The 27,483-nt window shown below is 37.6% G+C and overlaps 1 protein-coding gene across 36 annotated transcripts in view; it reads right to left on the bottom strand.

Annotated features, from left to right (window-relative positions):
- CLASP2 (cytoplasmic linker associated protein 2) overlaps nucleotides 1–26,284 on the bottom strand; it is a 153,390-nt gene extending 127,106 nt beyond the window's left edge. For 5 of the 36 annotated variants that reach the window (XM_045857510.1, XM_045857506.1, XM_045857508.1 and 2 more), the window contains exons 1-6: nucleotides 25,442–26,282; nucleotides 13,384–13,462; nucleotides 8,850–8,953; nucleotides 6,752–6,843; nucleotides 5,512–5,587; nucleotides 3,607–3,704 (exon numbers count right to left, since the gene is read on the bottom strand). In XM_045857510.1, coding sequence (XP_045713466.1) covers nucleotides 3,607–3,704; nucleotides 5,512–5,587; nucleotides 6,752–6,843; nucleotides 8,850–8,953; nucleotides 13,384–13,462; nucleotides 25,442–25,636 — 644 coding nt within the window. In that variant the 5' untranslated portion in view covers nucleotides 25,637–26,282. Of the gene's footprint in view, nucleotides 1–3,606; nucleotides 3,705–5,511; nucleotides 5,588–6,751; nucleotides 6,844–8,849; nucleotides 8,954–13,383; nucleotides 13,463–25,441 lie in introns of all 36 variants that reach the window. The other 31 variants (XM_045857514.1, XM_045857512.1, XM_045857511.1 and 28 more) reach the window with 14 other exon arrangements.
- Between the last annotated feature and the right edge of the window lie 1,199 nt (nucleotides 26,285–27,483).

Here is a 27,483-nt window from a genome sequence, read left to right as displayed (position 1 = left end):
TGAAAAATGTTTTTAATAACTGTTGCTGTGTCAAGTGGATATCCATATGGGGAAAAAATGTATCTGAACCACTATCTCACACACTAAAAAAAAATCCCATGTGTACTATAAACCTGAATATAAATAAAAGTCCAAGACAATTACACAGAGAAGGTCTTCACAACAGAGTACACAAAGATTTTTTTAAACCGGACACAGAAACCTGTCTAATCATAAAGGAACTGACTAAGGGCTACATTAAAATTAAGAACTTGTGTACAGCAAAAGACATCAAGAAACTAAGGGCAAATGACAAGGTAGGAGACTATATTTGAAATATATATTTGACAATGGGCTTGTATCTAAAATGTATTTTTTTAAAGTCCTACCAATTTTTAAAAATGACAGACCACCCAATTCTTTAAAATAGGCAAGAGACCTGAAAAGACATTTCAAGAGAACATATCCAAGTAGCTCATAAATGTGAAATGGTGCTCTTCTTTATTAGTAATTAGAAAAATGTAGACTACGACCGACCATAATGATGACATATGGACCAGAACTCTAAATTGGTAAGATTAATAATGCCAAGTATCAGTGAAACTGTGGAACAATGGCAACTTGCAAACAGTGCTTTTGAGACTACAAGTAAGTACCACCACTCTGGAAAACTGTTGACATAAACTAAAGGTAAACATACTCTATGGCCTTGCAATTCTCCTCAGGTACATTCCGAGAGAATGATACATATGTACACCAAAAGACACAGAATGTTTTTGACAGCATTATTCATAAAGCTACAAATTATAAACAACTCAAAAGTCCTCCAACAGTATGGAATCATAAGGTATGGCCTATGCACACAATGGAAAACTATAAGGCAATGAAAATTAATTGGAGCTGAACACAACAACACAAATGTGTCTTAAAAATATTGCCTTGGATGGGTAGCTTAGTTGGTTGGGGCATCATCCTGATACGCCGAGGTTGCAGATTCAATTCCCTGGTTGGGGCACATACAAAAACCAACCAGTGAATGCATAAATAAGCAGAACAACAAATTGATGTTTCTCTCTCACTCTCCCCTCTCCCTCCCCCACAAGATCAGCAAATAAAAATTTTCTTTAAAAGATAGTATTAACTGAAAGAAATTAGACACAAAAGAGTACATTCTATATGATTCCATTTATATAAAATTCAAAAACAGGAAAAACTAAACTATGGTGATAGAAGTCTGGATTGTAGTTACTTTTCAGAAGCAGGGAAAAGGGAAGGATTAAAAAGATTTGGGGAGACTTCTGGAATGTTGTAATGTTCTACTTCTTCACCTGCGCCGTGGATACACGATGTACTCACTTTGTGATAATTCACAGAGCTTCATATTTATGATTTATGTACTTTTCTGTATGAATGTCATACTTGAATACAAATTTCAAATAAAAGAAAAATAATTTCAATATAAATTAAAAAAGATATACTGTAATAAATACACACACATATATAGGGTGGGGTAAAAGTAGGTTTACAGTTGTGAGTACGTGAAACAGAGGTCATTCTTGTATTATTATTTATCAACTACTGTATTCTTTTCTATGCGAATGACTATAAACCTACTTCTGCCCTACCCTATATATACACTCAGACACACTCAAAGGTATATGATAACATCCTGCTGTCATCCACATAATATAGAATATGTTCAAATGAAATTCTTGTTAGTCCTAGAAGTAGAAAGCAAATGAGTGAATAAGTAAATAAAATGCTTATTTATTGGACCTTATGAACAAAAAATAATCAGTAATGGAAAAAATCATAAATGGTAAGGGACAGCCAGATAGAATGATACTTAACAGAATACACCACCCCCTATGAGGTGGTTTTGCTCCTAATAGCCCCCACCAAAAATATGATCAAGTGTCCAGATCCAGCTACCAATCTATAGGATATAAAGACAGCAGAACATGTTAAACCACACCACAGGAAAAGAATTAGCAATATCCAGAATTGGGAAACTTTTTAGGATAAACTACCTGGCATATTCAACAAATGAAATACAAAGCAAAGGAAGTATTGGGGGTACGTGAAGATTTAAAAAGACATAAAACATCAACTAATTGTTGGAATTTATTTGGACACTGATTTAAACAAACTGCTTAAAATACATAGATACTTATGACATTTGTGAAACAATTGGAAATCTGAACCTTGACTAGATATTTGATATTACAGTATTATTTGCAAACAATTTTAAGGTGTGAAGGTGGCAATATGGCTGTAATTGAAAAGAATATTTTCCCCCCTCAGAACTACATTGGACAATAATGGATGAAATGGTCTGATGACTTAGATTTGCTACAAAATGATATGGGACAAAAGTAAGTGGGTAACGGCATTACATACAGAACTGGGCACAAGCTGTTAACTGCTAGAGGTAGGCAGTGGGTACATGAAGGTTCATTATACTATCCTGTCTACTTCAGCATGTTTGAAATTTTCCATAATAAAAAGTTTTAAAAAATCCTTTTAGTTTCCCCTTAAAATGGAGACTAAAACTTCATTACAAAAAGAAACTCTATTTGGAATAATATCTTAAATAGAAATATACAATCCGAGAAATACTACGGAAAAAATTATCTTTGAAAAAAAAAAAAGTTGATACACTAGAAGCTCACCGACAGGAATTTTACTGATCTGATTGATGCTATTTTACTCATCCAGGATTACATTTTATTCAACTTGGTTCTCTATTTTTATTTTATTGCTGACATTCTTAAAAATGCCTCCCATTTCCCATTTGCCCCCTCCACCTAGCCCCCATCCCCCTTCCCCAGCCTTTGCCACATTGTTGTCTGTGCCCACAGACTATGCCTATGTGTTCTTTGGCTCATCTCTTCCAGTCCCCTCCATGCCCTCCCCTCTGAGATCTGTCAGCCTGTTTCATGTATCCATGCCTCTAGTTCTATTTTGTTTGTCGTTTTATTTTGTTCATTAGATTCCACAGGTAAGTGAGATCATATAGTATTAATCTTTCTCTGACTGGTGTATTTCACTTAGCATAATGTTCTCCAGGTCCATCCATGCTGTCACAAAGGGTAAGAGTGCCTTCTTTTTTACAACCATGTAGTATTCCTTTTTTTTTTTTTTAAATATCCATGCTGTCACAAAAGGTGAGCTCCTTCTTTTTTACAGCAGCATAACATTCTTTTTGACTAGGTTTTAAGGGTAGTGATTGATTTTTATACAGCTTTCTGTTAGCATCTTTCAACAGCAGGTACTTAAAAAATAACTACTAAATAAATGGATTAATATTTTTACTAAATCCTTGCTTAAACATCTTCTAAATTATGACCATACTACCTGATATTAAAAGATAGTTACCTAATGACAGTATTTAATTACATATTAAAAATACATATATAATATGTAAGTATATAATGAAATAGTGTCCAAAAAAATTACAGGATTGTAAGAACTTTTTAAGCAGTGATAACCTATATATCCTTTCATATCTTTGGAATTTTAAAACATTTCAGAAAGTTGAACCTATTTCAAATAAACATATGAAATTAAAACTTAAAACCAGTGGCAAAAAAATAAACAGATTTAGCAAGACTTAAGAAGACTTACCTAGCAGGGGGAATTCCTCTCTTAGAAAGGTCCACCCTTACTTTCTCTCCCACATGTCTATAAATCTCCACTATGGCCAATATTGCAGCATCTCTCACCTGCCAAAGAATGCAGAACTTTAAAAAAAATACATGAGATACAATAAAATACTTCACCTCAAGGTAACATTACACTAGTAGACAAACTTGAAGCTCAAAGTTGGTTAAATGACTCTCAACCCTTAAGAGATTACAACAGGTCATTAACAAAAACCAGGAGAACCTCCCAAGAAACTGTATAAAAGGTTTTACAAAAATCTAAGAAGCATTAAATAAAAGTTACTAACGTGGCTTTTAAAAAGTCTTCTTTTTGTAATAAGATTGTACAAAGGACTGCCAATAATTGTGTGAATACAAATTATGATCACAGTTAATTTATTTTCCTGGTACAAAATTGACTTTCAAGAATGTGACCTGACTTCAAACAGGTATTTATACACAAATGCCCACAGTATCATCATTCAAAACAGGCAAAAAGTGGAAATAACCCAAATATCCAAGCATAAATGAACAGATAAAAAAAGTTTGGTATATACATACAATGGAATATTATTCAGTCTTAAAAAGTAAAGTCCTGACTGACGTGGCTCAGTGGGTTGGGCATCATTCTGCAAACCAAAAGGTCATCAGTTCAATTACTCATCAGGGCACCTGCCTGGGCTGCAGGCCTGGTTCTAGGTTGGGGGAGTATGAGAGGCAATCAATAGATATTTCTCTCAAGCACTGATGTTTCTCTCCCTCTCTTTTTCCACCCCCCTCTAAAATAAATAAATACAATCTTAAAAAAAAAAAAAAAGGAAAGTCTGACACATGCTAAGACATGGATGAACCTTGAAGACATTATACTAACCAAAATATGCTAGATACAAAGAACAAATATTGTATGGTTCCACTTTTATGAAGCACTTAAGAGTAGTAAAATTCATACAGAAAGTAAAATGTGGTTGTCAGGAACCGAGGGGTTGGAGGGAATGGGAAGTTACTGTTTAATGGGAAGACAGTTTCTATTTAGTAAAACGAAAAGGCTCTGGAGATGGATGGTGGTGACGGCTGCACAACAATGTGAGTGTGTTCAATGCCACTGAACTAATGGTACACTTAAAAATGGCCAAAATGGTAAATTTTATGCTGTGTATATTTTACTACAATTAAAAAGGGGAAAAATGTGGTCTAAAGACAGGAATTTGGAAGACAGCTCTAGTTCCCCTGCAGAGTTCACTGTTAAAGAGCAAATGAAGACACAGAACTCTTCACAGACCTCCAGAGGCAGAGCTAGTTAGGGCCTAAAAGCAGGGGACACCTTATCTAGGTTATTCCAAATGTGTAAGCTGTGCCAAAACAGTCATAACCAAGATTCAATTCTACCAGAAGGGACAAGACCCAGAACACACCTCTGTATTATGCCTACAGTATATGCAGCTTAGGTAAAGAAATTTCTAGCAAGTGATACACCATTGGCACAAATTCCCTTTGTTAAATAGGGTTATGACTGCTGCAAAAAAGCTGATATGCAACCATTCAGAAATAAAGACAGAAAGCCAATAACTTGTTCTCACAATGAACACTTAGCACTATAGAAGGGAAGCAGATTTATTTGTTACTCAAGTTCCAAACTCAAGATCCTTTAAGTCTCATCTATCCTTAATTCCAGCTAAACAATGAACAAACCTAAGCAACTTAAGTGAATATATAGTGTGTTCCTAAAAACTAACTTTGGTGGATTTTAAAGGAAAAAAATGAGGTGAAATCTTAACTTCTCTACCCCTTTCAATCCTCGTTCTTTTTCTTTTTAAAATGGAATAAGAGCATTGGCAAAGATGGTGCAGCCAAAAAATTAGTCACCACTTGAATGTAAGTAAAATTTTACCTGGCTGCTGGAATCTCCAAATAGCACACACAAATGCGGTACCAACTTGCTGAGGACTAATGGTTGAGCTCCAAAACTAAATATAATTTGGAAAAAAAAAAAGAATTTGGTTTTATTCAAATAGTAAACAAAATATCATTATACTTTCTTCTTGTCTGTATTAATAAGACAAACATGGTAGAGAGCACGGGCACACATCATTAAAACATGAAGGATATGAGACACAAGCAAAAAACTAATTCTAAACAATGTTAAATATGCAAACTTGGAGTAATCACGACTGACAATGAAAACTGTCAATACAAGATCCAACAGAGCAACATGTTCAACCAATGGCACTCTTAAACCTGGCAACCTCTCAATCACTCAAGAAAATTTGAACTTTTGCTTTAAAATATTGATTTTTTTAGACTCTGGGTCTCAAATTTTCATTCCAATAAAATCTTTATTTACGCTTATTAATTTCTGATGATGTCATGGGTTGAAAGCAAATGATAGAAGAGCCAAAAACCACAAAAGTTGTGCAGACTGAATGCACTTACAAGCTCTAGATGGCAGAAAGGACCATAGAGGAATAAAAGAAAATAAATGAAGGTATAGTTAGAGAAAAGGAAGTAACATTACAGGAAAAGCTGAAAGCTACTATATATTACCTATCTTGCTACACAGAACTCGAAAAAATAATCCAGAAAGAGAACAAAAGTTCCAATTTACAACCTTTTCAGATTGGAGTTCTGAGCCCCTGGCATCTTTGCTATCAGAGCTCCGCATACAGCCACCAGGTTCACTGTCTAGTTCCCTGGGAGAGTCCTGTTCAGTCCATGACTTTCACAACCACCCCCACTGTTCTACAAAGCCTAGGTGGGGAAATAGCTACAAAATCTGATATACCACTGAGTTAAAAACAGTTCCAAACTGGGTCCAGAACACAGAAGTAGAGCCTAAGTTACATCAACATTTTTGCTATATGAACATCTACTTTGGGTAGCAACTATTAACATACTAAAGAAAAAACACTTCTCATTACTAGTAATTTTAAATTGACATGAGAGATAATAGTGCGTACACAAAAAGTCAATAAAGGCATTGAATAAAATAAAAACTCTTGTACCAGAGAGCAGCTAATAACGATTTAAAATTTATTTCCATAGCTTTCCCTTGAGCTTTGTGAAATGCATACTGCTTTTTTGAGAAAAAATGAAAAACATAGGCAGCTGTTTTCAGTAATCATAAAACTTACATGTTTAAGGTTTCAATAAGACACAGACACACGCCTTCTCGAGATCGAGAATTCTTGTGCTTAAAACCAGAAGCCAACTGTTCCCAAATGTGCTATTCAAAAGAAAAGTGAACATGTATAACAAAAATTAAATTACTCATGATATAATCTTTTATCTATTCTCAACCTTACTACCAACCTTATTGGTAAATGAATTTTTCCATTGGACTGTTGACTTATCTACAAGTTTTTCTAAGCCAAATTTGCACTGATGTGCAAATTGTGCTCTCACGCAATTTTTAATATCTTAATTACATTTTTAGTTTTTATTTTATATCTTTCACTTTAGTATTAGTTTCAGAAAAACTATGTTCAACACCTAAAAACCTCAGAATTACCAAGGTCATAGAATGTGTTCTAAGCTTTAGAAATCTTCAAAAACAATGCTACCATTATAAGCCCAGCAGTCCAGTAAGCATTTTAAAAGGTCCAACGTTGCTTAGCAACTACTACAGACTGTCACATGGAACAGGCTGTTTCAACATTTTATGATTCAGGCTTTTCTCCTTTTAAGATTGGACCCAAATACAGAAACATATTTAGGCAAGTCATTTTATTGCTACCCACTGTAATTTTCTTTTGGAAAAAGCATAAATAAACCTATACAAATAATCTAAAACAATTACATGGTTTTGGCATAAGAAGGAATCCAGCTTTACTTTTCTAACTATTTGGCCGATTGTCCCAATCAAATCTTTCTCCACATTTAGAAACACCACCCTTACCATTTACTAAATTCATGTATGCACACACATACACATACCCTTCTTCCTGGCCTCTATTCTTTTGAAACTTTCTGGAAGGTAACTTGGAAGTTTAAAAACAAACCAACCGGACTCAGCCCTGGCCAGGTGGCTCAGTTGGTTGGAGCGTCATTCCATACAACAAAAGGCCATGGGTTCGATTCCCAGTCAGGGCATACACCTAAGTTGTGGGTTCAATCCCCAGTTGGGGCTAGTACAGGAGGCAACTGATTGATATTTCTCACATCATTATCTCTCTCTCTCTCAAATTAATAAACATATCCTTAGGTAAAGATTTTTAAAAAATGACTCAGCAACACCATCTCTGGAACTCTATACTTATATTTATGTCCAAAGATACATGTACAAGGATGTCCCTTACAGTCCTGTTTGTAATAACAGCATGTCAAAAACAAGTTGAAATTTGAACCACTAAACAACTGTGGAAGGATATCCACCATACTACTAACAAGGACTTTGGTTAAATCTGAGAAAATAGTTCACTTTTGTAATGCAATACTCTGGGTTATTATAAATCATGTAATATCATAATTTTTTATCTATATTTTAAATAACAATATCATTGTATATATTTCAAACTGTAATATTATTCCACTTAACATGTGGATACCCATGGTACTCTGTATATACATGTCAACTTATCTCTGCTGCTTTCAAACACCTCCATATAAGAGCAAACTTTTTCTACTGTACTTATAAAATACAGGTTGCTGTCATAGATATATGCCTTTTACAATTAGTAACTACCTGTTAAAATTTTTAAAAAATACCTTCCTGTCTCTGTAAGAGTTGCAGAAATTAATATAATGTTCAGTATTTTTCAAAACAAGCTTTTGCACTGAACATTTTATAATAATACAGGTAAAGAAAACCATAAAATCCTAAAAAATATTATTAGTATATTGTCAAATCACTAAAATCTGAGTTAGCTTTTTAAAAACACACTAAAGAGTAGAAAATAAGAAAAAGAAAAGCAAAAAACCAGCAAGTTAAATACAGATTTTTTTGTTGCTTTTCAAGTACAGTTGTCTCTATTTTCCTGCCACCACTCCCCCCACACCCACCCCCTTAATCCTTCTCCCCGTTGGTTTTGTCCATGGGTCCTTTATACATGCTCTGTGATGACCCTAGACATCTTATCTTAAATTTCAACCTCTTTAAACCGTTAGCAACAATTCCTTGCTTAAAATTTCAGCTTTCATTTCCCCTAAGGACTCACTTGCTATGATTACCATCTGTCCTACTGATATTTCATCATTAACTAGCAAAATCAAAATTTTAAAATGCAGGCCTACCATGGGCGGTGCTACTTGATCCATTAACTTCAGTATCAGATTCTGAGCTTCATCACGAACCTTGTCTTTGGCATCTCCCATTCTGTCTATTAAAGCTACAATAACTAGAGAATGAGAGAAAAGAATAAATATTTAAAATTCATCGAAATTATAAACTATATTTTACAATAGTACAAACAGCCATTGTTTCCATAAATGAAAAGTTACGAGGTAAACCAATTATTCACTTCTTTATTCATGAGTCTAATAAAAAATAACTGAGAAGCAACTTCCAAAAGAATACATACAGTATGACATCCACTTATAATAATAATGTTCAAAAAACAGGGAAAACTAACCATCATTCCATTTAGGAATGTGTACAGACATCAAGGTCCACAGCTCAGCAAAGGACATGATTATCCCAGAGGTCATGACTGTGGCTGCCTCCGGTGGAGGGAGGGAGGTGTCATCAGGAAATGCAGAGAGGGCACATCTAAGGAACTGGCAGAGTTCTAGTTTTTTGACCTGAGCCAAGTCTAGTTTCTAGACTGGTTTTACAATTACTCCTCAAATTGTGTATTTTGGTACTGTATGTAGGACATACTACACTTTACTGACAAAAACAAAAAGCCTAGTTCATTGGAATTGAGGTCTTTCTCTACTAGGCCCAACACTTCAGCACTATTCCATAAAAGGAGGGAGGAAAGGAAGGCTAGAGTCCATTTTTAAAGAAATTTTCATGAAAAAAGATTTTTGTAGCTATAAATCAACAGAACAAGACAAAGAAATACCATCTATTATGGGTAAGGGTAGAGAGAACTGGGGGGGGGGGGGGGTAGAATTCAGAGGCCACAGGTTCTTAAGTCAGCTTATAGGGCAAAGATATGTTACAGTCGAAATTATCTTTCTGTAATTCTTTATATTACCACTACCACTTAGTGAGGTCTGTGACACATTATTTCATCTCTTTTTGTCTTTATTTCCTTAACCCATAAACATCTGTAGCAGTACTCACTTCAGAAGATTCCTGAAAATTAAAACACAGTCAAGCAACTCAGAGAGTGAAGGGTACTGAGCAAGCACTCTCTCTAACATCTCACCTACTGTCCCCCTCGTCCCAATCACCGAGCATGATCCGAAGCAAAGAAATTAATGTCTTTTGTTTTTCTTTGACATCACAACTGTAGCCTTACTTTCCCCGAGGAACTGGAGGCTGAGTCCTAGGTTAAACAAGGAATGGAGCTCTGCCCACTGGTTTGCGCAGGTGGTCGGAGCACCCTTCCCTACACCAAAAGGTTGCCAACCACTCAGGGCACAAACCTAGGTTGCGGGTCCGATTCTTGGTCAGGTTGTGTATCGGAGGCAACCAATCCCTGTATTTCTCCCCACCCCTTACTCTCCCTCTGAAACCAACAAATGCACCCTGGGGTGAGGCTTTAAAAAAAATGTTTTTTAAAGAATCATGGCGTAAAGAAAAATTCAGTGTAGGGTAAGGTTATTCTGTAAAGCTCCCAGATATTATCTACAGTAAATCTTTAAAAGAAAAAGAAAGGACCATGGAGAAGAGGATAGGATTTCAAAAACAAATAATAGCACAGCAGAGGCATAAACAAGTTAAGCCAGAACTAACAAGAGTGAGCAAGTTTCTGATTAGCTAGAATGGAGAAGAGTATTTGCTGAAGATCACAAATAAATAATGCTATTGAAATGGAGAAGGGACACACATGCTGAGAGAACTGGAACACCAAAGAGAGCAAAAGGAAGTGAATTCTGAAAGCAGAACAGTCCTGGGAGGCAATAAACTAGGATTCTGGTCCCCATATTCCCACTGCCTCACTGTGAGCAGTCAGCACATTCAACCCCATCTGGCCCTCCTTACATCTGAAAAATAAGTGACATATGTAATGTCCAGAATTACTCTCAAGTCTAAATACTGCCTATAACAACTAACAGTAGGGAGCTACTACAGGGCAGGGGTCACAAACATAAACACCTACAGTCAGGGCGGTATGGGGAGTGCAGAAAATGAACCAGGTCTAAGAACTGCAATATTCCAACCCCGCTGTGTTGTAACTGATATTCTCAGTTATGAGGAAACAAGGGGACACAGGAGAGACTTATGAATGAAAAGCTCACGATCTGAACAAAAGGGAAGTTACAACACAGCTTCAGTCAATAATTCCATGTGGGGGTGGAAGGTCAGGGTTGCCATATTGGCCAATTTTTCAAAACAAGCCATAAATATGAATTTTTAAGTAAAACTTGCTAAAGTTAAACACTGTTTCAAAATGTTTTAAGAAAATACACACATAAAACACATTCACAAAGTTTTAAATACCTATAATAGGATTTTAAGCAGGAGACTGACACAGTACAAAAGTCCTCTTTTCAGAAGATACTCAACAAAGAATGAATTGAAACGAGGCATTAATTTAAAAAGGAACAGTAGCCCTGGCTGGTATGGCTCACTTGGCTGGAGTGTTGTCCTGTAACCTGAAAGGTCGCAGGTTCAATACCTGGTCAGGGCATACACCTAGGTTGCAGATTTAGTCCCCAGTCTGGGCACATCCAAGAGGCAACTGATGGATGTTTCTATCTCACATGATGGTTCTCTCCCTCTTTTTCCTCTCTTAAAATCAATAAGCATGTCCTCGGGTGAGGATTTAAAAAAAAAAACCCTGGCCAAGTAGCTCAGTTGGATGGAGCACCACCCCAATACTCAAAGACTATGGGTTCATTCCCCAGTCAGGGCACAACCAAAGAACACATAAATGGGTGGAGCAACAACAAACTGATGTCTCTCTCAATAACAACAACAACAACAACAACAACAACAACAACGATGTCAGGGAAACTAAGATGCTTCTGCTGAAAGGATAGCCAGACAATAAAAATAAAAGTGGAAATTGGGCCCTGGCTCGTGTGGCTCAGTGGATTGAGCATGGGCTGCGAACCAAAGGGTTGCCACTTTGATTCCCAGTCAGGGCACATGCATGGGTTGCAGGCCAGATCCCAGATCTTGTGGGGGCACGCAGGAGGCAACCACACATTGATGTTTCTCTCCCTCTCTTTCTTTCTCCCTTCCCCTCTCTCTAAAATAAATACATAAAATCTTTTTAAAAAAAATGGAAATTGACAGAATTTGGTGGCATACAAAAATACGAAGAAAAAAGCTGACCAAAAATAATTCGAACGTGTGATGATACATTATGAAACATTAACTTAATCCATGAAAGAATTAACAAACATCTGGGGTTACCCTTAAGTGTTTCTATATAACAAGGAACTAAATCCACACCAAATCCACTCACCAAAACACTCCAAAGGCACATGAAGGTCACTCAGATTTAGAAAGTAGGTCAGAGCCAGCTCTGTAACCCTAACTACTACACAAAGAAGAGCACTGTACTGGTATAATGCTCTTCTTTACAAACACACTGTAAGTGCTGCTCGAAGTATGGCCAGTAGCCCAGGAGCAGTCTACAGACTATTTGTGGTAAGAAAAATTGAGAGTGTTTATATAATGCAGTTTTTGAAACCATCTGACCAAAGTAATTTTATGTTTGTTAAATCTAATAATAAAAAATTGGGTCTTCTATTTTTTTTCATTTCATTTTGCTGTAACTTATTTTTATTGCATTTTACAAAATACTGGTCTGCAACAGACTAGCAATGAAAAAAGTAGCCCTTCACAACAGATCATTTGAAAAGTGGTGCTATAAATTATATTATACATTTTAATATGTTACAAAAAGCAAAAATATAGTAAAATCTTTGAAAATAAAAAGTATAAATTTATTAGCATTATATTTAGTAAGTTCCTTTTCTTTCTTTGTCTTGAAGGAATATAATTATCTATTTGAATATACTTAAAATATTTTATAACTGGGTAAATTATAATGCTAAGTAGAAGATCTCCAAGTTGCACAAAGTTACATTTTTGAGTTTACAGAGAACTAATACTGTTAAATAAAAACTATGAGAAAATATCGGTATGTCAAAATATACAATAATTTTACTTATTTATTTTTATCCTCACCTGAGGACGTGTCTACAATCTTTAAAGAGAAGGGAAAGCAGGGCGAGACAGAGGGAGAAACACTGATGTGAGAGAGAAATACTGGCTGCCTCTTGCACCGGCCCCAACCAGGGAATGAACGCACAACGTAGGCATGTGCCCTGATCAGGAATCAAACCTGTGACCTTTTGGTTTACAGGACAATGCTCCAACCAACTGAGCCACACCAGCCAGGACTACAATAATTTTTTTTTAATTTTTAAAGATTTTATTTATTTATTTTCAGAGAAGGGAAAGGAAGAAAAATATCGATGTGAGAGGGAAATGAGAAAAAGGAGGAGGGAAATATCGCTGTGAGAAGCATTGATCAGTCACTTCTGGTATGGGCCCCAACCAGGGACTGAATCCACAATCCTGGCGTGTGCCCTGACCAGAAATAAACTGAAGATCTTTCGCTTTGCAGGACGGCGTCCAACCAACCGAGACACACTGGTCAGGGCTGCCATAATTTTTAAATAAACAAAGTTAACTTACCCATTGCTACATAGGACTTAAATCGTGTTGATAATCTGTCCACAAAGGCACTTAAAATTTCCAATCCCATTAATGATACCTAGAGAATGAAAAAATTTTAATACAAATTACCTATACATACTTTAATATCAGTTTATAATTGCTGACATACAAAGATATTCATATAGTATACTACCAAGTTTTTAAAATTATAAAAAGACTGGAGTTTTCAGGGGTGAATAGTCATGAGGTTAAGGTACCCTACTCTCAAATGGTTCAATAATTATAATAATTATGTGTAAATATACAGGAAGATAGTGATAAAGCATATTTGGCAAAATGTTAATAATTGGTAAATTAGGTGAAGGGTACACAGTTCACCTGTAGCTTTTCCGTAATGTTGAAATGCTTCCAACATAAAAGTTAAAAATTAAGAGATCTTTAATTACAGAGAAATTCCAGCTTCTGTCTGGAAGAAGAAACTGGAAAAAAACATCACTTCCACTGTAACAAGAGAAAGCCAAACAATTAATAAAACCGTAGCTATTTTTGAACCCATTAGAAAGCTTAGGTTGTAGAATAACCTGAAATCTGAGGAGAGACAGAAGCCCCCAAGGAGAGATGGGACAGAAGCAGTAGGTCACATGTGGCAGAGGACAGAAAAAAAATGAAGCGGCTGTACAAGTGGATAAGACAAGTTCAGCTACATTTAACTCATTGGTAATAGTTGAGTGTGGGCCAGCATTAAAACACAGAAACCCTACACACCCACTTGCAGGCTCTTTCTCCACAAACTTCTAGTGGACATTCAAAATTAAGAGTGGAGACAGGGCAGGAGATGGGAAAAAGTATATCTCTGTGGTCTCAAAGGAAGGGAGCAGCTTACTCTGCAAGCAGGACGCAAACCTTCCCCATACCCATGCCCTAAAAGAAACAAAAGCTGAAACTCCTGAGGGAAAGGCAAACACTGTCACAGATTAAAAACTCAAAACTACTGAGTAAAAAGTGTGTGTGTGGGGGAACCCCTCTTCCTCAGAGGAAGGAGCAGAAAACCATCCTGGGCTCAGATGATTCAAGGTCTCCAGTTGAGGAGGGGTAGGATCTCTGATGAAGCCTCACCCCCAAGATCAAATCAATGACCTGCACACTTTAAATGGGTGAGTCCTATCAATGAGCTATTTAAAAACATAACTGAAAATACACAAATAGACTCACACATAAAATTTAACAGAAGATAAAAGCAGTATCTCAAACCAGCAGGCAAAACATGCACATTTATTAAGCTCTCACTTAGGAATCTATCTCTGAGGTGTATCAGCAAATTATGAAAAAACATGCAAAGATTATATACATTGTAAGTCTTTAGAAACTATTCCGAAGTTCACCAATATGGGACAGATTCAATAAATAAGGTATATCCACACTACAGGTACTATAACACTTGAAAATTAAGACTCTCCTAATTCTGGTATTAAAGTGATCTTCAAGATATATTAAGTAAAAGAAGCAAGCTGGGCAAATGCATGTATGTATTTTAAAAAGGGACTGCAAATAAGTATAGATGGTTATAAATGTTTATTTAAAAAAACAAAGAGCCCTAACTGGTGTAGCTCAGTGGGTTGGGCATTTTCCCCAAAACTGAAAGGTCACCAGTTTGATTCCTGGTCAGGGCACATGCCTGGGTTGCAGGCCAGCAGGGGGCATGTGAGAGGCAACCCACTTTGATGTTTCTCTCCCATTTTTCCCCTTCCTTCCCCTCTCTCTAAAAATAAATAAATAAAATCTTAAAAAAAAAAATATATATATATATATATATAGTAAAACCTTAGTTCTGAATCTGATTTAGAGTATGGATATGAAGTTACATGTATTTTTCTTTAAAATTAAAATAAAACCTAACCCTATGCATTGGGGAAAAAATCTATAAACAATGAATAAACTGTCACAATGAGTTCCACTAACACCCACACTGTATTACCTACATACCATTTCCAACTAAAAGGAACCAGAGCTTCTTGGAGAAGTGGCTAATTCTAGGGCAGGAGAGGAGACACAACATTCTGTGATATCAGGTAGCAGAAACAGTATCAAAGATTACCAGGGCTATGTCAAGACTGGACAGTTTTATTACCAATAAGGATAATAACTGCATTGTCTTGAAATGCATTATATATGTTCGAATACAAGAGTTCATAATGATAACAAAAATAATTTGTTCAGCATTGGAGGATACTAAAAGATAACCTCCTTCTTTTCATAATTAGTAAACAAAAGGAAAACAATATGAACTCTACCTGCCTTTCCATATAAACTATACCACTGAGTAAACAAATAGTAGTAAATGGGAGAAGTTTCTCTTTATGAAAGTATTCCAGCTGGAATACTATAAATGAAGGCATGACAGTAAGAATATCATTTTGCAAACCCTAATGAATTAAGTGATCTAAACACTGAATGCTTAGATCATGATGTTAGAATGGCTGTGCCTTCCCAATGTTATGTGTATCTTAATATAAAAGCACTACTTATTAAAAATCCTTCTTCTTTTTTAATTTATTGTAGAGAGAAAGGAAGGGAGGGAGGGAGGAAAAGCAGTGGTGGGGGAGAGAGAGAGAGAAAAATCACTTTGTTGTTCCACTTAATTATGCATTCACTGGTTGATTCTTGTATGTGCCCTGACCAGGGAACAAACCAGCAATCTTGGCACACAGGGCATGTGCTCTAACCAAATGACCTGCCAGGCCAGAGCCTAAGCAGTCTTGCAAAGAGAGAGAGAGAGACAGAGACAGAGACAGAGACAGAGACTGGGAGAACCTGAATGATCAAGCTTTAAATCTGATTACCAATTTATAGGAAATACAGAGGGAACATATATCACAGAAATAAAATCACCAAAATCCAGAAGTGGGCCACATACAAAATCCAAAAATTTTAAAAAGAGATACTGAAGGAGAGACCGATTCAAAGAGACTTAACAAACATGATAAGTGAGGAAGGCAGAATAATCACCTCCCAAAGGTGTTCACATCCTATCCTACCTTCCAGGACCCATGACTATGTTGCCTTACCTGGCAAAACAACTTTAAAAATATAGCGACTTTAAAGATCTTCAAGTGGAGAAATTACCATGGATCATCCTGGACCCAATGTTATCACAAGAGCCCTTCCAAGAAGAAGACTTGGGAGTCAGAGCAGGCGTGATGATGGAAACAATGGTCAAAGAGAAAGGTATGAAAATACTACACTGCTGGCTTTAACAATGAAAGAGATGTCTGTAAACTAAGAAATGCAGACAGTTTACAGAAGTTGGAAAATCCGCTCCTAAAGTCTCCAGAAAGAATACAATGCTAATGCAATCTGGAGTATTATCCTAGTAAAACCCATTTTGAACTTCTGTTTTTGTTTTAAGCTACCAAGTATGTGGTGATCTGTTACAGCAGCAATAGGGAACTAATATACATATTAACATATAAAATCACACTGTCTGAATCTTATTTGGATCCTGATTTTCCTTAAAATAACTGATTTTAAAATTTGCATGATATTTTAAAACATTGGAAATGTGAACCCTGGATATTTGATATCAAGAATTTGTCTACATATAATAAAGATACTGAGGTTACGTTAATAATTTTGTTACTTTATTTTATTTATTTATTTTTACAGAGAGGGGAAGTGGGGGAGAAGGAGAGGGAGAAAAACATCAATGTGTGGTTGCCTCTCATGCATCCCCTATTGGGGACCTGGCCTGCAACCCAGGCATATCCTCTCTGACCATGTATCCAGCTGGCGACCTTTGCAGGCTGGCACTCAATCCACTGGGCCACACGAGCCAAGGCAATAATTTTGTTTTTAAAGAGCACTTATCTTTGAGACACTAACTAGAAAGACTCATGGATGAACAATATATCTGTGATTGATGACAAAGTGATGGGGTAGGATTAACCACAGAAGGTGAATTTATTTTATTCTGTCTACCTTTATATATGTTCAAAATTCTCCATGAGGTTTTTAAAAAAAAGATAGTAAGCATGACTCCTAGAACATACCCTTAAAACCCAGGAACAGTTCAAGGATGCCCACACTCTTTTAGCAACCTCATCCTAAGAGTGCTAGCCAGTGTGACAAATCAAGCAAAACTAAAGGACTGAAAAGAAGCAAAACTGCCGTTATTGTCTGAGATTATTATATGTATAGAAAACCTAAATGATTCTTCAAATAGCAAGAAAAAGATTTTAAATTATATAATAAGTAGGCTGACCATTAAAAAAATCAATATATAAAATATCATTTGATTTCTAATGCCAGAAAACAACTCTAAAAAGGACACATGGCCTTACCAATACTCTCAAGCAGTATAAATTACCTAGGGAAAAAATCTTTTAAAAATGTGCATGACACCTATTTGGAAAAAATAATGAAACACTAATGAAAGACACTAGAGCCTAAACAATTTTCATGGATAAAAATAAATCCATATTATAAAGATATCAAGTTTTCCTCCAAAAAGATGATATTCAATGTAATTCCAAAAGAGTCCCGATTTTTTGGTACAACTTGACTATTTCTAAAATTCACATGGGTTAATAAAGACCCACTAATAGTCAACACATTCCTGAGGAATATAGTGGGCGAATTTGATAGAGCAAATCAAAATTTACCATGGAGCTACTAATAATTTTCCTGAATTTCCATTTGGACATCTTTCAACGTAGACTGCATCTTGGCTAAAGGTTCCGTAAGTACAATATTAAAATCCCCCAGAAAGAAGAAAGGAAAACAACTAGAGCAATAATCTACTTTGCTCTTCACCACTTCTTTAGGAACTCAAATGCCTCCATTCAGATCCTTTAAAATATGAAAGTAAAAATCATGCATTTTCTAAGAGATATATGTCAAATATAAAAGTAAAAACATAAATATATATTGTATACTATAAAATATTAAAAATATAAAAGAATGTATTTTTGATAAGTCCCAGAATATTTCCCATTCTTTTTCTCTCTGTTTTCACCTCTGATTCACAGGTGAATATATGTGAATAATCTGATGTCAACTGACTAGAGAATTTCAATTCAATATAACATGTAGTCTTCCAAATACTTTAAATCACAAATGTTGTCAAGCAACAATGGCGCTAAGTAACTGCCTACAATAGTAATGACTACTCCCAATTTAAGAATCACAGCTAAGCCCTGGCCAATGTAGCTCAGGGGACTGAGTACCAGATTATGAAACCGAAGGATCACTGGTTCGATTCTCACTCAGGGCACACGCCTGGGTTGCAGGCCAGGTCCCCAGTGGGGAGCGTGGAAGAAGCAACCACACATTGATGTTTCTCTCCTTCTCTTTCTACCTCCCTTTCCCCCGTCTGAAGTTAAATAAAATATTTAAAAACAGAATCACAGCTAAAAAACTATCCATGTAAAAGTGAGAGAGCCCAACAACAAGAGTTCTTAAAATCGAGGAAGGATAGAAGGTTAGTTCATAATCATGGATGTTTTCTATCATAGAACAACAACAACCAAAGAAAAAAGGTGTGTACTGGTCATAACAAACATACTCCTGTTAATGCTTCCCTCACAGTACATTTCTTCCCCACAAATTAACTCAGCATCTAAGAAAATGAGTGAAAAGAATGGGATAGAATAATTGCTAAGTGGACATGGATGCCCAGATCAAATGAGCAAAACCTGAAGGTTTACACATTTTGAAAATCTGAAAGGAAATACCAGGTTATTTGCACATAAATACATAAATATTAAAACTATTTCCCTCTAACAAGGAGGGAAACAAAGGACTTAAAATTAAAGATACTGATTAATTTCTAGGTGGAGCTAGGGGGTCAAGGCAGGGAACTATAACTCACAATTACCACTTCCAGACTGATACCCAGGAACAATTATTCCCAACTAGGGTATGACGTGGAGCAACCGTGTAGAACGACACAAAATATTGTTCCCTAGAGTTGTACAGCCCAAAGGTACGTGGCCATACTTGGCAGCCTTGCTGCCAGCTATTCAAGTAAATGAAAAACCCTTTCTGAAGAAGTTATCAGAGCCTAGAAATCTTTTTTTCTTTTGCATGGTTTTAGTATACAAGTTTTCTAAGAATGCAGCCAGAAAGTAAGTCAAAGGACAAGTGTGCTTTCCTTTGTTGATTCAACAAATATTGAGAACCTGCTATGGGTATAAATCTGGAATGGGAATCTAAAGAAATTCCAATGCCTTCAATTTTCTCAATGAAGTAGGAAGCAAGGTCATCAGCTGACACTAACAACAGAAGAAGAGATACTGATAGATCTGTGGGGAGAGGAATAGATGTAAAATAGTTGCCTGAGTCAGTGAATGAATGAACTAAGAAAATACAGTATACTTTAACTGCCAAGCAACATTAAAGGCCCATTGGGACATCAGGATTTTAAAGCGAACCAGTTAGAGGTTTTGTGTTTTTCTCAACCTCCCTGCAGCTGCAGCTGCACTGCTGCAGGTACGGGGTAGGCAGAGTTGGCCTAACCAGGAACGCATTTTATCAAATGAGGACCATAAAAAAGCAAGAGTGAGTAGAAGGGAATTAAGAGCCAATGTAAGGGTGTGACTGATTGACAAGGATATTGAGCTCAAATAAGAGGACAGTTAAAAGCGAAACAGATTGGAGGTCAGGTGGAATAGCCAAATTCTTTAAGTTGGTGTACTCAAAGAAATAAGGTTCAGAATTTAGTGCTCTAGAATTATCACAATCACCAACAGTAAGACTACCGGTGACGTCTGAACCACCAGCAACCACACATCTACAGCCGTCTGCGCTGGCAGCGGTAGGTAGCTTTCATAGCAATAATGTGTACTGGCGCCATCGTCTATGTCTTCTTGGGGGGTCAGGGTGGCACATTTTCATACTGAAATATATTTTATCTCATTAAATTATGTGTAATTTACCTTGTTTGTACAGTTAGGACATTACTGGGATTTTTAAAGATCATATTTATTGGGTATTATCTCTAAAATTTACTTCCTGGCTATAAAAAGAGGCATTAAAAGAGGGCAGTGAATCTGACAGGGTTCAGAATAACTGCCCAAGACAAACTCATGCACATATGCAAATTGACAAGGCAAAAAGACAGTGTTAATAGTAAAAAATTAAAACTTGGATGTTCGTCGATGACAGGTAACAGGAATAGGCAAGATCACTTTTTTTTTTTTTTTTTTAGCAAACTAAACAATGATAGATTTGGCCCTGGCTGGTATAGCCCAGTGGATTGAGCACAGGCCTGTGAACCAAAGGGTCACTGGTTTGATTCCTAGTCAGGGCCCATGCCTGGGTTGCAGGCCAGGTTCCCAGTAGGGGATGTGTAGAGGCAACCACACACTGATGTTTCTCTCCCTCTCTTTCTCCTTCTGTTCCCTTCTCTTTAAAAATAAAATCTTTTTACGAAAAAAGGGAGATTGCAAGAAATCATATAGCTGGACCTACAGCTACATTACATATCAAGGAATGCACAGTGGTGTGGAATTCTAAGTGTATAATAAAGGATGAACAACTTATGTCAAAATACACAGTTCCCATAATCCCAAAGAATTTATGCCAGAATATGGCTTTAAGGTGTAAAAATTTAGGAAAGTATGTAATTGAAGAAGTTCTAAAATATCATAATTCGCAGTAGAAAGTTAATGAAAGCTTTCAGGTATTGCTCTAAATCAGAATACTTACTATAGAGAATCATTCAAAGTTTAAAAACATAGATTATTACTTTTTAGCATGCTTCAAAGTGTCAAGGCTGAGATGTCTGGATATGCATAATTACTCAGAATATATAATTTATATTGATATTTGAAATATTTTGAGAAGGAAATATAAAATTGATTCTGGTCTCACATGAAAAAAAGATACATTAAGAAATTAATGGTTTATAAAAAACACAATCACAGTGATGCCAACACTGAAAAGTATCATCCTTCAAAAGGCAAAAGGATTCTGAAAAAAAGACTTGAAATCCTAGCACATTACCCAGCCCAGCACTAAATAGTCATAGTAGAAATGCTGTTTATTATTTTCTCCATTTTTTTATAATCAACTTACTGTTACAGCTGCAGATATACAATATAAAAAACTGAAAGCAGAGCTCACAAATGATAGGATGCTGAAGAGGTTTACAAAAGGACAGAAAAGGAAAAAGAGTAGGAAGACCCCAATCTCCCTAGGTTCAAGTACCCCTCCAACAATTTACCAGGTGTACGACCTAAAGGAAAATACACTTTCCTACAAAATGAGGAAAATAATAGCATCAATTTTCTAAGGCCATCTTAAAGAGTAAAATGAGGTAATGCAAATGAACCACATTGAGACAATGCTTGATACTAAGGACTCTTTAAATGGTGATATTTATGATATTTAATTGAATTTTATAAAGACATTTTATTGTCATAGTAAAATGCCTTTTAAAAATTGGGGACTCCTGAAATCACAGGACTGTCTTCAGCAAAAGTTAAGTGCCAGAGTGTATTATATATACCTGTTTCCATACTTTTCATCTTCAAGTCTGACCTCTCCACTGAACTTGACCCCAACTGCCTGCTTAAATATCAACCTGGATGTTAAACAATCCTCTCAGATCTAACAACATAGTCAAACCAAACATTATACTTACTTCATCCAACTTATTCTCTCAATCTTCATTTCAGTAAACAGCACCCTCTATTGGTGCCCAAGCTAAGCAATTATCCTTAATTCCTCTCTCAACCCTCACACTCATTCCAAGGGGAGGTCCTGGGGCTCTGCCTGCAATTCGTATCCCAAACTCCCACTTCTCAGCATTGCCAATGTGACCAAACCAGCCTCAGCCACCATCATTTCCCTGCTGCTTCTGTTGCTCCTTTACAGAGACCACACTCCTCAAAAAAATCCCTCACACCCACGTAAAACTCTCCAATGATTTAGAAGAAAATCCCATAAGTCTCTTCCCACCTGCCTCCCCAAAATCATCTTTCTTAACATCTCATTCACTTGTTAAGCTCTAGCCATGCTGGCCTTCTTTATGTTCAACGAAACTAGGGCCTCTGTATTTGCAGTTTCCTCTACCTGAATCTTTCTTCACTCCTTTATTTCTTTCACATCTATAGTCAAATTTCACCTCACTTTCCTGACTATACAAAATAGTCTCACTGCACGCTCATACTTTTAGAAACACTTGTTACCTGAAATCATCTAATTTGTATACCCAACCACCTTCCTCTTTCTCATAGGACCTCCATGACCCGCAGGGATCTCTCTCTCCAATCTCATTTAAATCACCATCTCTTGAGGTCTTCAGAGACCAGCTATTTACAATTCGAACACCTGCATCCTGCCCAACACTCCCTATTCCCTTCTCTGCTTCCCTCCAAAGTAAGTATCACCATCTAACGTGCAGATTTGAGTTCTCTACCTTGTTTATACTCTCCCCACTAAAATCTAAATCCATAAAAGCAAGGGTTTCGGTCATTCCATTTCTATTGCATTGGAAGTGTCTAGAGAAGAGTACATTCCTGCACACAGTAGGTCCTCAATAAATACTGAGGCTGAATGAATGAGTTTTGCTAATCTTGTTCACTACTGGATCATCAGCATAGAGAACAATACCCAGGATATAGTATAGTCACTCAAATTCATTGAAGCAATGACAGTTATTAAGACACAAATCTGAGGTGCTAGCAAATGCAAAGAAAAATTACATTTTGCTCAGCATAATTTAAAATGTAAGTACAACTATCTGTGTGTAATTCAAGAAAATTCTGATACACTTTTTCCACGAGTTAAATATTTTCTTGTATCCTGGGTAAAAAATGATGATCTAGTTTGGTAACTAAGTTTATAAAACAAAACAAAGCAAAACAAAAAACCAATTACAATGTTTTCTCTCTAACAATGTCAGAAAAACTTCCATACAGCATTCCGTAGAAAGGAGAGAATGATTCAGGAGGGAGAGCGCAGAACTGATGAATTAAGGTCTCTGAGTAGGCAGGGGGGCATAGGATCTAATATGCATGTGGAGGGATCGGTATAAGAAAGACAATTCATTCACTGTAACTGAGCAGTAGAATATATGGGCATCTACAAGGAAGTGTGTAGATAAGGTTGTAGGAGCCTATGGCAGCTCTCTTCTGATTGCTGACATTGTCTCAAGCTATAGTATCTACTGAGGAGCATGGGGAGAATGTATAATAAAAAGATGAGAATTCAGGTCAAATCTGATGCACTGTCCTGATGGATTCTAACTCTTAAGGACCAGTTAAAGGAAAAACACAGCACTTGACTGAAGCAGTGCATAGAGGCTTAAAGAAAAATTGGGATTCTGTGGTATTACAGAAGCCAAGAGTGTTTCAAGAGATGGGACCGCTCAACTGCCCTTCACTGAGGGCACATCTGAAGAGTGAAATGGCCCATAGCCAGCACTTGAGAAAGGGAATAAGCACTATTGTTGGATAGGAAAGTTCTAAATATTATTACTAGATGTGATTCTTGCTAAGTGTTAAAATGTAGCATAGTATTTTATAGACACGGCTGTAAACAGGATGAGTCTGACAGGGATGAATGCAGCTGCAAAGAAGAAATCAACATGTAGATGACCAAAGAAGAGTCTATAAGCAATGGCTAGGCCTCCCTTTGGATAGGCAGAGCTTTGGATATGAATCCCCTGTATCCTTTACTTGCTGCCAGTAAAGAAAACTACCTTGTGACAACCATGTCTTGTGTTTGAACTAAGTTCAAGTTCCCAAACATTACCAAAGAACTGACTTTCTAAAAAAGCCTATGTGGCAACATAAAATCAACTATCTTAGTGTTTATATGCCCTTCTTATAGTTAGAAAATTTAGCCTGTTTCTTCCAAAGAAATAATAATCCCCAAACAGTAATGATATTATTAGTAACTTTTTTCAATTTTTTTTAAAAAGTGAGATAGTATGCAATGCAGCATCAAGGTAGTAATTTTCAAACAATTATCCTGTAAAAGTCAATCCTTTTCAAAACTTACATAAATCTCACTATAAAATCTAATTAACAACTCTAGAGCATGCATTTCTTCTCTATGAGGACAGTTTTCAAAGTACAGCCTATTCACTAGGTTATACAACACATTACTAAGAAGAATCACTTCATTCCATTCACTGCAGGTTTGGCCAGCATTTTAAAGCAACACTGCCACCAGAAGACTAGAAAGAAAAGTAACTGCTAAACACTATAGTACAGGCTAATTACAGAACATGTACCTGGCCTCCCAACGGGGCTACATTACAACCTGCCTACCAGCAGCTCATCAGAAACACTTATTCCTTCCCGTACTTCATTCTTTTTACTTATTTATTTATTTTTCTGCATCAGCTAACCTGCCAGGACATGGTCTCAAATCGGAATCAGTCCTCCTCAACTGCGTCAAAACGAGATGACAGAGCATTCCATTCCTCTCTGTCGATATTAAATAAAAAGCAATTAAGTACTGCCCTAGGGTCAGCATCTTTTTATTAGATTTGACAGTACCTGATTAAGCTCTACAAGGACCTTAGAGATGAAGAGCACAACCTCCCAGACACAAAAATTATATTTAAAAAAGAAAGAAACAGGAGATGAAGGATGAAGATCACTTATTAAAGAGGGATTAACTTAACATCTCTTTTTAAAAGTTCTATTTTAATGTCCTATGTCTTGGTCTAGGTAGTGTTTACATAGGGATGCACAAATGCAAAAAGTCTCCGTGTCCTTTACGTATGTAAATAATCACTGGGTTTTTTTTTTTTGTTTTTTTTTAAGTAATGATTAAACACTGTGTTCTAATGCCAATAAAGCAGAACCGTGTCAGGGAATCGCTACATTTGTCATTGTTCACAACTGCGGAAAAAACTTGGTCGTCGTGGGAAGTACCTCCCCTTCACCGGCCCGGAGAGGCAGGCTCGCCAGAGGACCCGCGTGTCCAGGGGTCTCCCCTTTACTGCGTGGTCCCGAGGAACCAGGCGCATAGCAGAGACCCGCCAGGCCGACCCGCACGTCCGGATTAAAGGGCTGGCCGGGGAGGGCGTGCCCGGCCCAGCCGCCGCGCCGCCTCCGCTTACCCGGTAGTTGCTCGAGCCCACCCAGCCGGTGAGTGCGTCGATCGTCTTGCCCAGGCGGCCCAAGTCCTCCTCCAAGTCCGGGACGGCGCCGGGGGTACCGAGGTAGAGCAGCAACTCCTGGCCGACCTGCAAGCGGGTGCCGACGTCCTTTTGCTGCACTTGGGCGCTGAAATACTCCATGCTGCGGGGCTCCATGGTCGCGGCCGCCCGCTCGCCCGCCTGCCCGTGAGGGGCCAACTTTCGCCGAGAGCCGCCCAGCCTCCAGTGCGGGTCCTCGCGGGAACGGGCGCGACTCGCTGGGTCCGGCCGAGGCGCAGCTAGCGGGGCGCGGCGGGAGGCGGGAGCAGCGCCAGGCGCCTGGCGGCCCCCAAACTAGTCAAACTCGGCGCCCCCCGGCACCCAGCCCGCTTCAGAGGCCGCGGTCGTCGGCGACGTCAGCACGCGCGTGACGTCAGCGCGACGTCGGCGAGCGCCGGCCTGTCGGGAATGGAGCGCTGCGGCGGTGGCAGCGGTGGCGGCCGTGGCAAGTGCGGAAAACGCTGGGTGGACGGGGACCCCGGGGGAGGGCAGTGAGGTTGTTTCGGTCGGCAGACCCTTCTCCGCCACGCGTGTCACAGCCTCCTATTTCGCTTGGTGAAATACAGAACCTTTCCCAGTTTTCTTCCGCCTAAAATCAATACCTGGGAAGGTGTCTTGGTATTTGGAATCTCTCTTCCCCAACCCCAGTCCCGTGTTTTCAACCTGGTAGAATGCACTCCTTCATCAAAAACAAAAAAAAATCATGACCCCTGTTTCCAGCCACCACCACCCCTGGTTGGGTGACCATATAATGCTTTTGTGTGTTTTTTTTTTAACTGAACTTTAGTTTCCAGAGAGTAAAGTGCACAGATTTTGAATATGCAGTCCATGAGTTTTGGCAAATGTAGTCACCAGTGTAACCACCACTCCAACGAGGATGTAGCACGTTTCCACACTCCGGGAACTTTCCAGGCAATAACCGCAGCCTCCCCAGGGAATTCTAACCTGATTTCTATCACCTTAGCATAAATTTCCCCGTTTTTTCACATCACATAACCTAATACAGTCTGTACTCTTCTTGAGTCAGGCTTCTTAGTTTAGTGTTTCGAGATTCATTCCGGTGCTGTCAGTATGTTGCCCCTTTTTGTTGCTATTAATCCATTCTATGGAAGCACCACGATTGTTGACTTCCCTGTTTACAGACATTTGCATTGTCTCCAGTTCTTTATGTTTATAAATAAAGCTGTGTTAATGTTCAAGTCATTGTGTGAACAGTTGTGTTTATTTCTCTCGGGTAAATACCAAGGATTCTGGGGGAGCTAAAAAATAATAACACTTTACCTCCCACCTTCTAAATTCTTCTAGCTGGGCTGATAAATTAACAGATTAACAGGAGAAAAACAATTTTAATACATGGGCACATGGAATTAACATAAGCACAAAAATTCCAAAGATAGGTAAAATTTGGTATATATGTTATTTTGGAAAAGGAGAAGAGAGATCTTAGATTTCAAAAGTGAGAAGGAGCCATTTTTGCAGGTGAAGAAGAGCGAAACACAAGGCAGGTAAAAATTTGCTAGGGAGCCCAGGAGAAAAATGAGACTGGGGCAGGATCAAGTACATAGGTTCCCGATCCACGCCCTCCCATCTACTCAGTTCAGATTCAGCTGAGGTTTAAGATTTCTTTCCTGGAGCAAGTTTTTACATCTGAATCTCTTAGGCAGGAAAGTGAGGGAAAGTCAAATATTCTGAGTCTTTTCTGAATAACCAGCTTAAAAATCAATATCCCAAAAGCCAAAACTTTGGTTCCCTTCAACTGGAATTACTGGGTGTTAAAACTGTATGTTTAACTTTAGAAGAAACTGCCATATTACACTCCTACCAGCGGTGCTTGGGAGGTCCAATTGTTCCATGCACTCCACAATATTTAGTATGGTAGGGGTTATTTGTTTTAGTTATTTTAGTGGGTGTAAAGTGGTCTATAATACATTCTAAATGCACACTGTCTTTATTTTTCTGCCAAT

Source organism: Phyllostomus hastatus, unplaced genomic scaffold (assembly GCF_019186645.2).
Source record: "Phyllostomus hastatus isolate PE091 unplaced genomic scaffold, TTU_PhHast_1.1 phas_scaffold_129, whole genome shotgun sequence".
Taxonomy (NCBI): domain Eukaryota; kingdom Metazoa; phylum Chordata; class Mammalia; order Chiroptera; family Phyllostomidae; genus Phyllostomus; species Phyllostomus hastatus.
The sequence above is the reverse complement of the archived record's forward strand: the minus strand, read 5'-3'. Positions and strand labels throughout refer to the sequence as shown.